This window comes from Pollachius pollachius, assembly GCF_949987615.1.
Source record: "Pollachius pollachius genome assembly, chromosome: 2".
NCBI classification, from domain to species: Eukaryota; Metazoa; Chordata; class Actinopteri; order Gadiformes; family Gadidae; genus Pollachius; species Pollachius pollachius.
The window spans coordinates 8875618-8889184 of NC_136935.1; the positions used below are offsets into that span (position 1 = coordinate 8875618).

General features: G+C 47.1%; 2 protein-coding genes across 4 annotated transcripts in view; one reads left to right on the forward strand and one right to left on the reverse strand.

The window, feature by feature from the left end:
- Positions 1-71: 71 nt before the first annotated feature.
- On the forward strand, positions 72-11322 carry LOC307070384 (lysophosphatidylserine lipase ABHD12-like). Of its 3 annotated transcripts, none has more exons than XM_079728832.1 (14): positions 72-178; positions 646-814; positions 5762-5883; positions 6192-6297; positions 6430-6549; positions 7145-7175; positions 7341-7386; positions 7880-8009; positions 8221-8258; positions 8389-8468; positions 8684-8766; positions 8998-9076; positions 9513-9640; positions 9967-11322. In XM_079728832.1, the coding sequence occupies exons 2-14, from the start codon at positions 648-650 to the stop codon at positions 10001-10003; spliced, it is 1167 nt and encodes a 388-aa protein (XP_079584958.1). In that variant the 5' UTR covers positions 72-178; positions 646-647; the 3' UTR covers positions 10004-11322. The 3 variants fall into 3 exon arrangements, with proteins under 3 accessions (XP_079584958.1, XP_079584959.1, XP_079584957.1); XM_079728833.1 differs by having other exon boundaries at positions 75-182; XM_079728831.1 differs by lacking the exon at positions 72-178 and having other exon boundaries at positions 504-814.
- Positions 11323-12046: 724 nt separating this feature from the next.
- LOC307070318 (CB1 cannabinoid receptor-interacting protein 1-like) overlaps positions 12047-13567 on the reverse strand; it is a gene marked incomplete at both ends in the record, with an annotated part of 2194 nt that continues 673 nt past the window's right edge. The window contains 2 exons of the mRNA XM_079728752.1: positions 12047-12211; positions 12450-12594. Of these exons, the coding sequence (XP_079584878.1) occupies positions 12047-12211; positions 12450-12594 (310 nt within the window). The remainder of the gene's footprint in view (positions 12212-12449; positions 12595-13567) is intronic.

Here is a 13567-nt window from a genome sequence, read left to right on the forward strand (position 1 = left end):
GATTCACTTTACGCGGCAAAACATGAACTCCGCCTTGTTGTCGTCACGTGACCGGATACGACGGGAGGCCGGGAGGATCTGAAGGCGCTTCAGCTTCTCCGGATCCATTCAGACGAGCTGTCAGATTATTAACTCTGTGAACTCGAGACAAAAAATCGAAGGTGGAAAGGACCGTGTTGTACGTATGTTACATTAGTATTATTATTATTATTAAAGTGTTAAATGTTTCGTCGCTTTCCCCTGTGTGCCAGATGAGCTTCCGGTCTGGCCGAGGCACAAAGCCGCTCCCAACTTTATACATTCTGGATCAAGTATATGTAGTTCGTAGGTAATAGTGGGTAGTAAGTAGTTAATATTAGTAGTTGTTAGTAGTTAGCGCAGTTTCAGCGCAGACCCCCGCCATCCCCCCACTGCTTCCCTCCTCTGATTGGCGGAGTCCGGGAGCCAACCGGAGCCTATGGTTCGGTCAGCTGGTCTCTGCAGATAACAGACTTCTCCAACAATGTGGAGAAAGTGCAGAACGCCAGCCGCTCGTCAGGAGTAAATAGCGGCTCCTCACGGCGGGTGACGGGCCCTTTACCTGGACCAGGACACCGGGAGACCGGGAGACCAGCCGTCCTCTCAAATCCGCTCTGGTCGTTTCAGTGATGCGAAAGCGGACAAGCTCCCTGACCGCCGAGCATGACAGCTTCCCCCCCGCCGCCCCGGAGGACAGCGACCCGGCTGTGAAGCGCTACCTCCCGCAGGGAGAGGCGGGACACGGCGCGCCGCAGGGCACCGACCCGGACAAGAGGATGGCCAAGTCGTTCAAGAGGTGAGACCTTCCGGACCTTAGGACACACCGCGAGATGTGGGTCACTACCGACACTGGGAGCGAGCTACCGAGACCCCCTGTCAGGCTGACCTATATGACCGTTAAACCTATCGAACTAATTCTACCGGAAGGTTTGACGTTATGGTAGAGATGCAACTATATGCTATCATATATTAGTCTGTTATTAACTATTACTCTATTATAATGATGTTGAGTTGCTGTAACTACAGTTTAACTTCCCGAGCCCCTAGTCTGTTGAGACTCGGTCCCCTGGATGGCTCGAGTCTCTTTCGATCTCTGGTTGGACAATAGGAGCTCGCTATGGCTTCTGGTCTACCCAGCTTTACTTAGTGCTGTGTGTGTGTGTGTGTGTGTGTGTGTGTGTGTGTGTGTGTGTGTGTGTGTGTGTGAGAGAGAGAGAAAGACAGACAGATATGAGGTTAAAGGTCAAGGCTCTGATGACGAGCTTGTCAGTTAATCTGTCTATTCACTGGGTAGGGGTTTGATTCTCTGGGGCAGCAGGGTTATGTTGTGGTCAAATACAGTGCATGTGTTATATGGGTTAGTGTTTTGTTGTAGAGGCTAGTGTTGTGGTGTTCTAGGGGTTAGTGTTGTGGTGTTCTAGGGGTTAGTGTTGTGTTGTTCTAGGGGCTAGTGTTGTGTTCTAGGGGTTAGTGTTGTGTTCTAGGGGTTAGTGTTGTGTTGCTGTAAGGGTTAGTGTTTTGTTCTAGGGGTTAGTGTTGTGTTCTAGGGGTTAGTGTTGTGTTGCTGTAGGGGTTAGTGTTGTGTTCTAGGGGTTAGTGTTGTGTTCTTTGGGTTAGTGTTGTCTTGTTGGGGGGCTAGTGTTGTTATAGGGGTTTGTGTTGTGAGGGTTAGTGTTGTGTTCTAGGGGTTAGTGTTGTGTTCTAGGGGTTAGTATTGTGTTCTAGGGGTTAGTGTTGTTGTAGGGGTTAGTGTTGTGTTGTTCTAGCGGCTAGTGTTGTGTTCTAGGGGTTAGTGTTGTGTTCTAGGGGTTAGTGTTGTGTTCTAGGGGTTAGTGTTGTGTTCAAGGGGTAAGTGTTGTTGTAGTGGTTAGTGTTGTGTTCTAGGGGTTAGTGTTGTGTTCAAGGGGTTAGTGTTGTTGTAGGGGTTAGTGTTGTGTTCTAGGGGTTAGTGTTGTGTTCTAGCGGTTAGTGTTGTGTTGCTGTAGGGGTTAGTGTTGTTGTAGGGGTTAGTGTTGTGTTCTAGGGGTTAGTGTTGTGTTGCTGTAGGGGTTAGTGTTGTGTTCTAGGGGTTAGTGTTGTGTTCTAGGGGTTAGTGTTGTGTTCTAGGGGTTAGTGTTGTGTTGCTGTAGGGGTTAGTGTTGTGTTCTAGGGGTAAGTGTTGTGTTCTAGGGGTTAGTGTTGTGTTCTAGGGGTTAGTGTTGTTGTAGGGATTAGTGTTGTGTTGTTGTAGGGGTTAGTGTTGTGTTCTAGGGGTTAGTGTTGTTTTCTAGGGGTTAGTGTTGTTGTAGGGGTTAGTGTTGTGTTCTAGGGGTTAGTGTTGTGTTCTAGGGGTTAGTGTTGTTGTAGGGGTTAGTGTTGTGTTGTTGTAGGGGTTAGTGTTGTGTTCTAGGGGTTAGTGTTGTGTTCTAGGGGTTAGTGTTGTGTTCTAGGGGTTAGTGTTGTGTTGTTGTAGGGGTTAGTGTTGTATTCTAGGGGTTAGTGTTGTTGTAGGGGTTAGTGTTGCTGTAGGGGTTAGTGTTGCTGTAGGGTTTAGTGTTGTTGTAGGGGTTAGTGTTGCTGTAGGAGTTAGTGTTGTTGTAGGGGTAAGAGTTGTGTTCCAGGGGTTAGTGTTGCTGTAGGGGTTAGTGTTGTCTTGTTGGGGGGGTTAGTGTTGTTGTAGGGGTTAGTGTTGTCTTGTTGGGGGGGTTAGTGTTGTTGTAGGGGTTAGTGTTGTGTTCCAGGGGTTAGTGTTGCTGTAGGGGTTAGTGTTGTCTTGTTGGGGGGGTTAGTGTTGTTGTAGGGGTTAGTGTTGTGTTGTAGGGGTTAGTGTTGTGTTGTAGGGGTTAGTGTTGTGTTGTAGGGGTTAGTGTTGTGTTCAAGGGGTTAGTGTTGTTCTAGGGGTTAGTGTTGTGTTCTAGGGGTTAGTGTTGTGTTCTAGGGGTTAGTGTTGTGTTCAAGGGGTTAGTGTTGTTGTAGGGGTTAGTGTTGAGGTGAGACTAATCCTCATGTCCCGGGGGTCAGACAGGAGACTGCTGTAGGACATGTGGAGACATGCAGTCCACCTCCTCTGATTAGATTGTGTTATCATCTCTTTTTGTTTGTGTTTCTTCACCACGTATGAATCATCCACATATGTCCATGGTTCACCTCATGAAGTCTTAACAGAGCCTTGGAGAACCCAACAGGCCTTAGGGCCCAGCGGCCACCGGCCCTCCTGCAGGTGGACCACAGGGTGCTGCTCGTCCTCTCAGGTGTTTGAAATCCAACCCACTCGTGTCCCAGGCTATTCTGTTCCCGCCCGGCCGTGTGCCTTACACACTGCACAGGCTCCTACTGCTCCTAGACCAGGGTATAGAACAGGTTATAGCCCAGGGTATAGCCCAGGTTATAGCCCAGGTTATAGCCCAGGGTATAGCCCAGGGTATAGCCCAGGGTATAGACCAGGTTATAGCCCAGGTTATAGCCCAGGTTATAGCCCAGGGTATAGACCAGGTTATAGCCCAGGTTATAGCCCAGGGTATAGCCCAGGGTATAGACCAGGTTATAGCCCAGGTTACAGACCAGGTTATAGCCCAGGTTATAGCCCAGGGTATAGACCAGGCCAGGGCTATATGGGTCTCTATCAGGGTTATTGGGTCTGGACCAGGGTTATAGGGGTCTAGATCAGGGGTATAGGGGTCTGGACCAGGGTTATGGGGTCTAGATCAGGGGTATAAGGGTCTGGACCAGGGGTATAGGGGTCAAGACCAGGGGTATAGGGGGGGCGAGGCTCCTGGCTGGTCCCCAGCTGTCTCAACCCTGCAGTGTCCTCCGGCTCCGTCAGGGGCCTCCTGCCTAGGGGCCAGTCCTGCTGCTGACCAGTCCAGACCTGCTGCTGGCCAGACCTGGGTAATTCAAAGAGGCATGCTCTTTTACTTTGAAGGAGCCAGCTGGGTTTTGAGGTTAGCAGTGGAAGTGAAACAGAAGTGATCCAGTAGAGAAGTAAACAGGAAGTGAAACAACAACAACAAACAGTTAACTCTCGTCTCACAGCGATGTAGTTGAAGTGTCTCTTTTCTGTATTTCACCCTGGCTGACGTGACAGAGCACAGGTGTTCCTCTGGCTCTCCACAGAGCGCTGGTGTTCCTCTGGCTCTCCACAGAGCGCTGGTGTTCCTCTGGCTCTCCACAGAGCGCTGGTGTTCCTCTGGCTCTCCACAGAGCGCTGGTGTTCCTCTGGCTCTCCACAGAGCGCTGGTGTTCCTGCTCACCACCTTCAGACGCTCCCTTCAGAAGCTTCCTGCTCTCTGGGTTCTCTCCTTTCCTGCCTGGTCATCCCATCCACATGGTCATCATGCCAGGACTATACAGTATGCTTAGTATGCTCATAGAGTATACATTTCTCATGATAAGCACACTGCTATAAGCATCTCGATTGATAGCATGGTGTTACCATGTCACTTTGGCTATGCCCTGAGCAGTGGGGTCGGTTGGCTCTCAGGACGGTTTCTGACAGAGTCAACATGTCTTAGTGGGGGGGGGGGGGGTGAGCTGGTCAGACAGGAAGAGCGTGGTGTCATCAGGAGAGAGGAGAACTGGGCCCTCAATGAGGAAGTGGTTCTGCTGAACAAGAGCCGGCAATGCTGAGTGTCTTAAAATACCTCCCATCAGCAGCACTGTCTACCTCTGACTGTCTCTCTCTTTGTCTATACCTCTGTCTCTCTCCCTCTTTCTGTCTCTCATCGTCTATACCACTGTCTCTCTCTATCTGTCTAAACCTCTGTCTCTCTCTGTCGGCCTTTACCTCTGTCTCTCTCCACCTGGTCGTCAGTGAGACGTGAGAGTAAGGGATATTGAGTAGAGTTTTGACTGGAGGCTAGCCACCAGATTAGCAACCCTGCTCTAATCTGGTCGCTGGGCTAATAAAAGTAGAGGTGATGTCCAGCTTATCCTCTGCTAATTATAGCATCATGCTGCTGTGCTAGCTCCTTACCTGGTCTCCATGCAATGCTAATGCTAAGGCTAGGCTAAGATAAGATACTGCCATGAGGCATGAAAACTATCCAGTAATAATAATAATAATAATAATAATAATAATAATAATAATAATAATAATCAGCATAATTTATACTGTAGTTTGCTGAAAGATCTTTTAAACTTTTTCGCTGCTCCAGATTTGGAAAAGGAGAATGTTGGTTACCATAGAAACAGAATCTTTTCTCCACTGATCTGTACAGCCGGTGGACGTGACTTTGGCCTGTGATATGACCTCTGATACCCTCCTGTTGTGTGGAGTCATCGTTATGGATTAGGGTGTTCGCTCTCTCACTCTCCCTCTTTGTCTCGCTCTCTCGCACTCTCGCCCTCTCACAGTACATTATTTATCCAGTTGATAGCTCTGCTCTCCCAGCAGTGTGTGTGTGTGTGTGTGTGTGTGTGTGTGTGTGTGTGTGTGTGTGTGTGTGTGTGTTTGTGTGTGTGTGTTTCATTATTAAAGGGAAAGTGAGTGTCTAATCATTACCTCTGTTGACCTGACTTGTGTTTCTTAAGCCTAGCTCACGTCCATTAGCATAGCATAGCACACATCCATTATCCTTGCTAATGTCTCGTTCATTAGCCTAGCCTATCTCTCATCCATTTGCCTAGCTCTCAATCATAAGCCTAGCCTATCTCTCTTCCATTAGCCTATCTCTCATCCATTAGCCTAGCATATCAGTCATCCATTTGCCTAGCTTAACTCTTGTTCATTAGTCTAGTTTAGCTCTCATTCCTGTGTGTGTTCCAGGCTAGGTTTGGCAGGCAAAGTGAAGAGGATTCTGATGTGGATTCTTCTGGTGTACTTCTGTATCCCCGTCCTGGTGAAGCTCTGCCCCTCCATCCAGGCCAAACTGGTATTCCTCAACTTCGGTGAGTCTTTCTGTCTGTCTCTACCTGTTGGCCTGTCTGTCCCTACCTGTCTGTCTCACTGTCTCTACCTGTTGATCTGTCTGTCTCTACCTGTCTTTCTGTCTGTCTCTATCTGTCGGTCTGTCTGTCTCTACCTGTCTGTCTGTCTGTCTGTCTGTCTGTCTGTCTGTCTGTCTGTCTGTCACTACCTGTTGGTCTGTTTGTCTCCACCTGTTGGTCTGTCTTTAGCCCTGTAATAGTGTGTGTGTGTGTGTGTGTGTGTGTGTGTGTGTGTGTGTGTGTGTGTGTGTGTGTGTGTGTGTGTGTAGTGAGGCTGCCATACTTCATAGACCTGAAGAGACCATCAGACCATGGTCTGAACCACACAGTCAACTACTACCTGGAGCCAGAGAGCGGCTTCAAGATAGGAGTCTGGTACACACTACACACTCACTATATACACACTACTCAATATATACACTCACACACTACACACACTATCTTCCCACTGTATACACACCCTAGACACATTGGCCTTGCATCACGTGTGTGTGTTGTGTGTTTAAGGCACACGGTTCCCGCCCAGATGTGGGCGGAGGCTCAGGGTAAAGACAGAGACTGGTACGATGCTGCGCTGCTCTCACCTCACCCTGTCATCCTCTATCTCCATGGCAACGCAGGGACACGGTACACATACACACACACACATACACACACACACACACACACACACCACTGCACCTGCTGGTGGTCATATGACTGTTATATGAAACCTGCCAGATCAGCACTTTAGCTCACTGGAGTCACTTGTTGTTGTGTTACTGAAACTACTTTAGCTCACTGGAGTCACTTGTTGTTGTGTTACTGAAAGTACTTTAGCTCACTGGAGTCACTTGTTGTTGTGTTACTGAAAGTACTTTAGCTCACTGGAGTCACTTGTTGTTGTGTTACTGAAACTAATTTAGCTCACTGGAGTCACTGGTTGTTGCGTTACTGAAAGTACTTAAGCTCACTGGAGTCACTTGTTGTTGCGTTACTGAAAGTACTTTAGCTCACTGGAGTCACTGGTTGTTGTGTTACTGAAAGTACTTTAGCTCACTGGAGTCACTGGTTGTTGTGTAACTGAAACTACTTTACCTCACTGAAGTCACTGGTTGTTGTGTTACTGAAACTACTTAGCTCAGAGAATTGTTTTTTCTAAGGATTTTAAAAAGTGTTTAAAGATGTATTTGTGTGTGTATCTGATCTTGAGATCTGAAATCTGACTCATAATTCTCTGCAGGGGGGGGGACCACAGAGTACAGCTGTACAAGGTACACACACACACACACACACACACATTCACACACACACACACACACACACACGCGCGTTTGTATACATATATATATATATATATGTGCACTCGGAGTAAAGCGCGGTTGGGGGTTAAATTCCATGGAAATGATGAATGAATGTTTATTTTCTCTCTGTCTCAGGTGCTCAGTTCATTTGGCTACCATGTGGTCACATTTGACTACCGAGGTACACACACGCACACACCCACATAGCAGACCTATTGTTCCTGTATATTTAGGAATGTTATATACATGGGAAGGCAGTACTTGTGATAGGAGAGTCTAAATATGTTTTATGTACATTATATTTATTATGTATATTGTATGTAATAATATATATACTGTATGTGTACATATTATAATATGTATTATGTACATTGTATGTATATTGTATTGATGCTGAATGTATTATAATGTGTGTACTGCATGTATTAAAATGTTATGTATATTATCAAATGTCAAATGAATGTATTATACTATTATGTATATTTTTTGTATACTGTAAGTATTTTAGGTATACTTCTTGTATTCTAATGTGTACTCTGTGTATACAGATGTATTCTAATGTGTACTCTCTGTGTATACCGATGTGTACTGTGTGTATTCTAACGTGTACTCTGTGTGTACTGTGTGTATTCTAACGTGTACTGTGTGTATTCTAATGTGTGCTCTGTCCCCAGGCTGGGGGGACTCCGACGGCAGCCCCTCCGAGGGGGGCATGACCGCCGACTCTCTGTTCATGTACCGCCGGCTCAAACGCGCCGTCGCCAACAAGCCCCTATATGTCTGGGGCCACTCGCTGGGGACCGGGTACTCACTCACTCACTCACTCACTCACTCACTCACTCACTCACTCACTCACTCACTCACTCACTCACTCACTCACTCACTCACTCACTCACTCACTCACTCACTCACTCACTCACTCACTCACTCACTCACTCACTCACTCACTCACTCACTCACTCACTCACTCACTCACTCACTCACTCACTCACGTGTGTACCTTTCTGTGTTTCAGAGTGGCCACCAACCTGGTGAGAAGACTCAGTGACACAGGTATGATGAAGGAGTTACTGGGAACAGTGGTGTGGAATTCTAACTGGTGGCGTGTGTAATGGTAGTTGTGTGTAACAGTGTGTACCTGCCGGTGTGTGTATTAGAGTGTAATGGCATTTGTGTGTTACAGGAAGTCCTCCAGACGCTCTGGTCCTAGAGTCTCCGTTCACCAACATCAGAGAGGAAGCTAGAAGCCACCCCTTCTCTATGGTACACTATGCCTCACTCTCTCACTCACTCACTACCTCACCTTCTCAATCTCTCACTCACTCACTACCTCACCTTCTTAATCTCTCACTCACTCACTACCGCACCTTCTCAATCTCTCACTCACTACCTCACCCTCTCTCTGCTGGTTACCTGTCTCTCTGCTCTGCTGTTCACCTGTTTCTCTGCTGGTTACCTGTCTCTCTCTCTCTCTCCAGGTCTACCGGCACCTGCCTGGCTTCGATTGGTTCTTCTTAGACGCCATCTCCGCCAACGACATCCGCTTCGCCAGCGATGAGAAGTAAAACACACACACACACACACACACACACACACACACACACACACACACACACACACACACACACACACACACACACACACACACACACACACACACACACACACACACACACACATACACACACACACCTCTCTGTGGTCCCTGTGGGATCCTATCGGTGGTCCCAGTGGGATCCTCTCGGTGGTCCCAGTGGTTCCTCTGGTTCCAGCAGGCTCTCTGTCTCCGCAGTGTGAACCACATCTCGTGTCCGGTGCTGATCCTTCATGCTGAGGACGACAGCGTGGTTCCCTTCCATCTGGGGAGGAAGGTAAGGCTCGTCACCTCCCCCTGTCTCCCCCTACCTGTCTCACCTCCACCTCTCTGCTCCACCTGTCCCACCTCCACCTCTCTGCTCCACCTGTCTTACCTCCACCTCATGCTTATCTAATGTATGGAAGCGTTTGAGTCTATGGAGTAAAGGGTCCTGGGGGTCTGGTCCTGGGGGTCTGGTCCTGGGGGTCTGGTCCTGGGGGTCCTGGGGGTCTGGTCCTGGGGGTCTGGTCCTGAGGTCTGGTCCTGGGGGTCTGGTCCTGGGGGTCTGGTCCTGAGGTCTGGTCCTGGGGGTCTGGTCCTGGGGGTCTGGTCCTGAGGTCTGGTCCTGGGGGTCTGGTCCTGAGGTCTGGTCCTGAGGTCTGGTCCTGGGGTCTTGTCCTGAGGTCTGGTCCTGGGGGTCTGGTCCTGACCTCTGGTCTGTGGTGTTGCAGCTGTACGCGGCGGCGGCACGCTCCAAGAGTCTGAGCGGCCACAAGGTGCAGTTCATCCCATTCCAAGCCTCGCTGAGCTACAAGCACAAGTTCATCTACAGGAGCCCCGAGCTGCCCCACATCCTCAGGTACTAGCACCCAGCTAGCACCTCACTAAAACCATGCTCACTAAACACATTACCATGCTAACACAATGCTAGTAAAATACATTGCCCTGCTAACACAGTGCTAGTGAAACACATTGCCATGCTTACACAATGCTAGTGAAACAAATTGCCATGCTTACACAATGCTAGGGAAACACATTGCCATGCTAGCACATTGCTAGTGAAACACATTGCCATGCTAACACAATGCTAGTGAAAGACATTTCCATGCTAACACAATATTGGTGAAACAAATTGCCATGCTAACACAAAGCTAAGACTCATCAGCCCTTCCTCTTGTGTTTCAGTGACTTCTTTGGAGCCGTGCATCCAAACACACAATGAGGACCTCAGCAGCATGGAACACACGCACGCACACACACACACACATACACACATACACACACACACAAACTTAAGCACACATTCAATCACACATGCACACACTTAAACACACATTCACACCAGATCTTTGTGGGTGTGTGTCTCTGAAAGGACGACAGAATGTTAATTCCTGAATTTAGAATTCCCGCACACATGCACATACACACACACACCCACCCCCAAAAAGGAAGTGACTCTAATGTTGATGGTTGCCATGGAGGCACGGTGCACACGATTGGTCAGACCTTTGAAGACGAGCCTTCCATCCCGTGTGCCTCCTGCTCTCTGATTGGTGTGTTTTGAGTGACACACCTAAGTCTGATTTAGCGTTTGACTGAAATGTTCTAAGGCATTGATCATCAATGTATGAGAGTACCTTGTGTTGTATTGTAGAAAACTTTATTGTTCCGTATCGGGAACATCCAGGGAACCATTTTAAACGTTTCATCAGTCAGCCCCATCATGTAGTGACATCACGTCTGAGGATCACTAACCCCCATCAAGTAGTGACATCACGTCTGAGGATCACTAACCCCCATCAAGTAGTGACATCACGTCTGAGGATCACTAACCCCCATCAAGTAGTGACATCACGCCTGAGGATCACTAACCCCCATCAAGTAGTGACATCACATCCGAGGATCACTAACCCCCATCAAGTAGTGACATCACGTCTGAGGATCACTAACCCCCGTCAAGTAGTGACATCAGGTCTGAGGATCACTAACCCCCATCAAGTAGTGACATCACGTCTGAGGATCACTAACCCCCGTCAAGTAGTGACATCACGTCTGAGCATCACTAACCCCCGTCAAGTAGTGACATCACGTCTGAGGATCACTAACCCCCGTCATATAGTCTGGGGGTCTAGTGGGTCTTGCTGGTCCCAACAGAACCAGTATGAAGAGTGGACTCAGACCATCTCAATATGAAGCCAGTGTTATCGCTCTCCCATGATTGGTCGGTGGGTTTGTGAGGCAACCAATCAGTACCGTACCTTTTTGATTATTCCGCTTTTAGGTTTAGAAGACCAATCACGAGCATTGCTGTTGTTGAGACTGAGAAGCAGATAAAAACTGGACTGGATCTGGTGTGAAACTGGAATGCAGATCTGGTTTAGGATCATAAGGAAATGTGGTCCAGGTCCTGGTCAGAACTGGATCCATTAGTTCTTAGACCTCTGGATACCATGGACAGGAGAGATTGTGTTTGTCCTATCAGATCAGTCGACCTCTGGAAGCCTCATTTAGGTCAGTTATTAAAATGAAATAAAGTGTAAAGGCTCTGATGTCATCATGGCCTGCAAATTATTTATTAAAAGTATGTATATTCACAAAAGATGAACCATCAGTATAACATGACAACGTATCAAAGGTTAATATTTCATGTGTGGTTGTTAATGCTGCATAGGTCAATTGATCTAAAAATACAATTAAAATGTAAATTATTCCAACTAAACTATTATAACAATGAAAAACGTTTTGATAAACAAACAGTTCCATATAGTTTGACACCTTTTGACACTTCTAGAAAACAACACATCCCTGAATACCAGAGTTTCAAAGATCATGTAGCTCTACATGATTATATCTAGATGATTAGATCTAAATGTTTAGCTTTAGATGATTAGATCTAAATGTTTAGCTCCAGATGTTTAGCTCCAGATGTTTAGCTCTAGATGTTAATATCTACATACTGTAAACACATTGTAAAAACAATCAAGGTTGTAAACACAGATCATCAATAATGTAAAATACTACCTAACAATTGATATCACATATAAGAACAATATAAAAAACACAAAACACACACAGGACACACCTAACAACATGTTACATGTAAAAAGAAGCAGGAAATCACTTCGTTACCACAGAAACCACATGTTTGCGTACTTCTACCTCACCAGTTCAGAACACATGATCTACAGCTTTGGAGTGACCTCATCACCATGGAGACGGCCGGTCCGGTGCCTTCCGATCTGGTCCGGTCTGTTCCGGTCCGGTCTCAGAGGAACATCTCCTTGTTGATCCACATGAGGGTGCACGTGTCGCTGGGCTTGCACTCGTACTCGATGCTGCTGAAGCTGTTGCCCCACTGGCAGTGGTCCCTCTTGCTGTAGTTGTAGAACTTGACCTGCCACACCGTCTCCAGGCTGCCAACCTCGGAGAACTGAGCACAGGTTAGAACCTGCGTTAGGGTTAACTGGTGTATAAACTGGTTTACACACTGGTTTACATGATTGTTTATAAACTGGTCTACACGCTGGGTTATGAACTGGTTTCCGCATTGGGTTCTGAACTGGTTTCTAAAGTGGTTTAGACACTGGGTTATAAACTGGTTTCCAGACTGGGTTCTGAACTGGTTTCCAAAGTGGTTTAGAGAATGGGTTATAAACTGGTTTCCTCACCTGGATGCTGATCTGGACGGGCTGGCGCTCCCCGCTCTTGGTGCGGGTCACGCCCTCCGTGTCGTACTGGCCGCTGTAGACCCCGGCCTGGGGGTCTTTGGACTGCTGCTCCAGGGGGAAGCTGGTCCCGCCCACGCTCATGGACCTGGACCGGAAGAGGCTCGTTATCGTTAGGACGGCTCCTGTCAGCGGGGAGTGACACGTTTAGTAGTAATACGGTGTTATTTATGATTAGGAACTCGTTACTTCGTGTTAAAGAGCCATTGAACCCCTAACCACTATAGTTTTGTGTAAACAATGATCATTTGTCTGATCAGACTTCATACGCAACGTTGTCTGTCACCATGGAGGTAACCGGTGGCGTCTCTAGGCTGTTTCATTCGGGGCTAAAGCGCCAGATATTATTTAATTAGCCCCGAATGCAAAAAAAATGTTTTGTTTTTTTTTGCTCGGATCTCAAAATAACGTAGCCTAGTCCTTCTAGATAGTCCTTCTGGAAAGAGAATAAACGGTTAAAAAACACATAACCAGACTGTTAACCACCTCAAGTGGATTAACCTATCCTATCCCCAGTCATATATATATATATATGGCCTGTCTCACTTGTAGGCCTATTCATTTTACTCTGAAATAACTTGAATGGAACTTTAGATATCTGGAGATAAGCAGCACAGCAGTCAGATAGCTATTTCAATATATAATAAACTGCGTATTTTGTATATTTTAGGTAAAGCATTATGAAAAAATTTGCATGCGCAATAAGGCATACAAAAAATGCCGCGCCCTACGCACGTATTTTCCCTTTCCCTCTGGGCTAAGCCCAGGATATTTCAAAAACCTAGAGACGCCCCTGGAGATAACACACCCCCCACCTCCCTGAACTCTGATCCCTGAACGTGTTCTTTAAAATCACAGTGTTGAATTCATCAGGGGGGCTTAAGCCCCGCCTCCCAAACCGCTGTCATTTTGTGTTGAAAAAGATTTATGGAAAATATAGTTTTTCATATAATCCATATTATCTTCCATATTATACCATATTATAGTGTGATTGCAGTACTCTAGCAGCAAAGTGTTGATTCATGTAAACTGCATTTCACTACGCTGATGTCTGGGGTTCA

What these genes read in the sequence shown, in the direction of transcription:
- LOC307070384 (XM_079728832.1), top strand. Translation starts at nt 648, where the DNA reads ATGCGAAAGCGGACAAGCTCCCTGACCGCCGAGCATGACAGCTTCCCC. An exon ending in ACTGGTATTCCTCAACTTCG is followed by an intron (nt 5,884 to 6,191) that starts GTGAGTCTTTCT and finishes GTGTGTGTGTAG; the next exon opens with TGAGGCTGCCATACTTCATA. An exon ending in GGCCACTCGCTGGGGACCGG is followed by an intron (nt 8,010 to 8,220) that starts GTACTCACTCAC and finishes TCTGTGTTTCAG; the next exon opens with AGTGGCCACCAACCTGGTGA.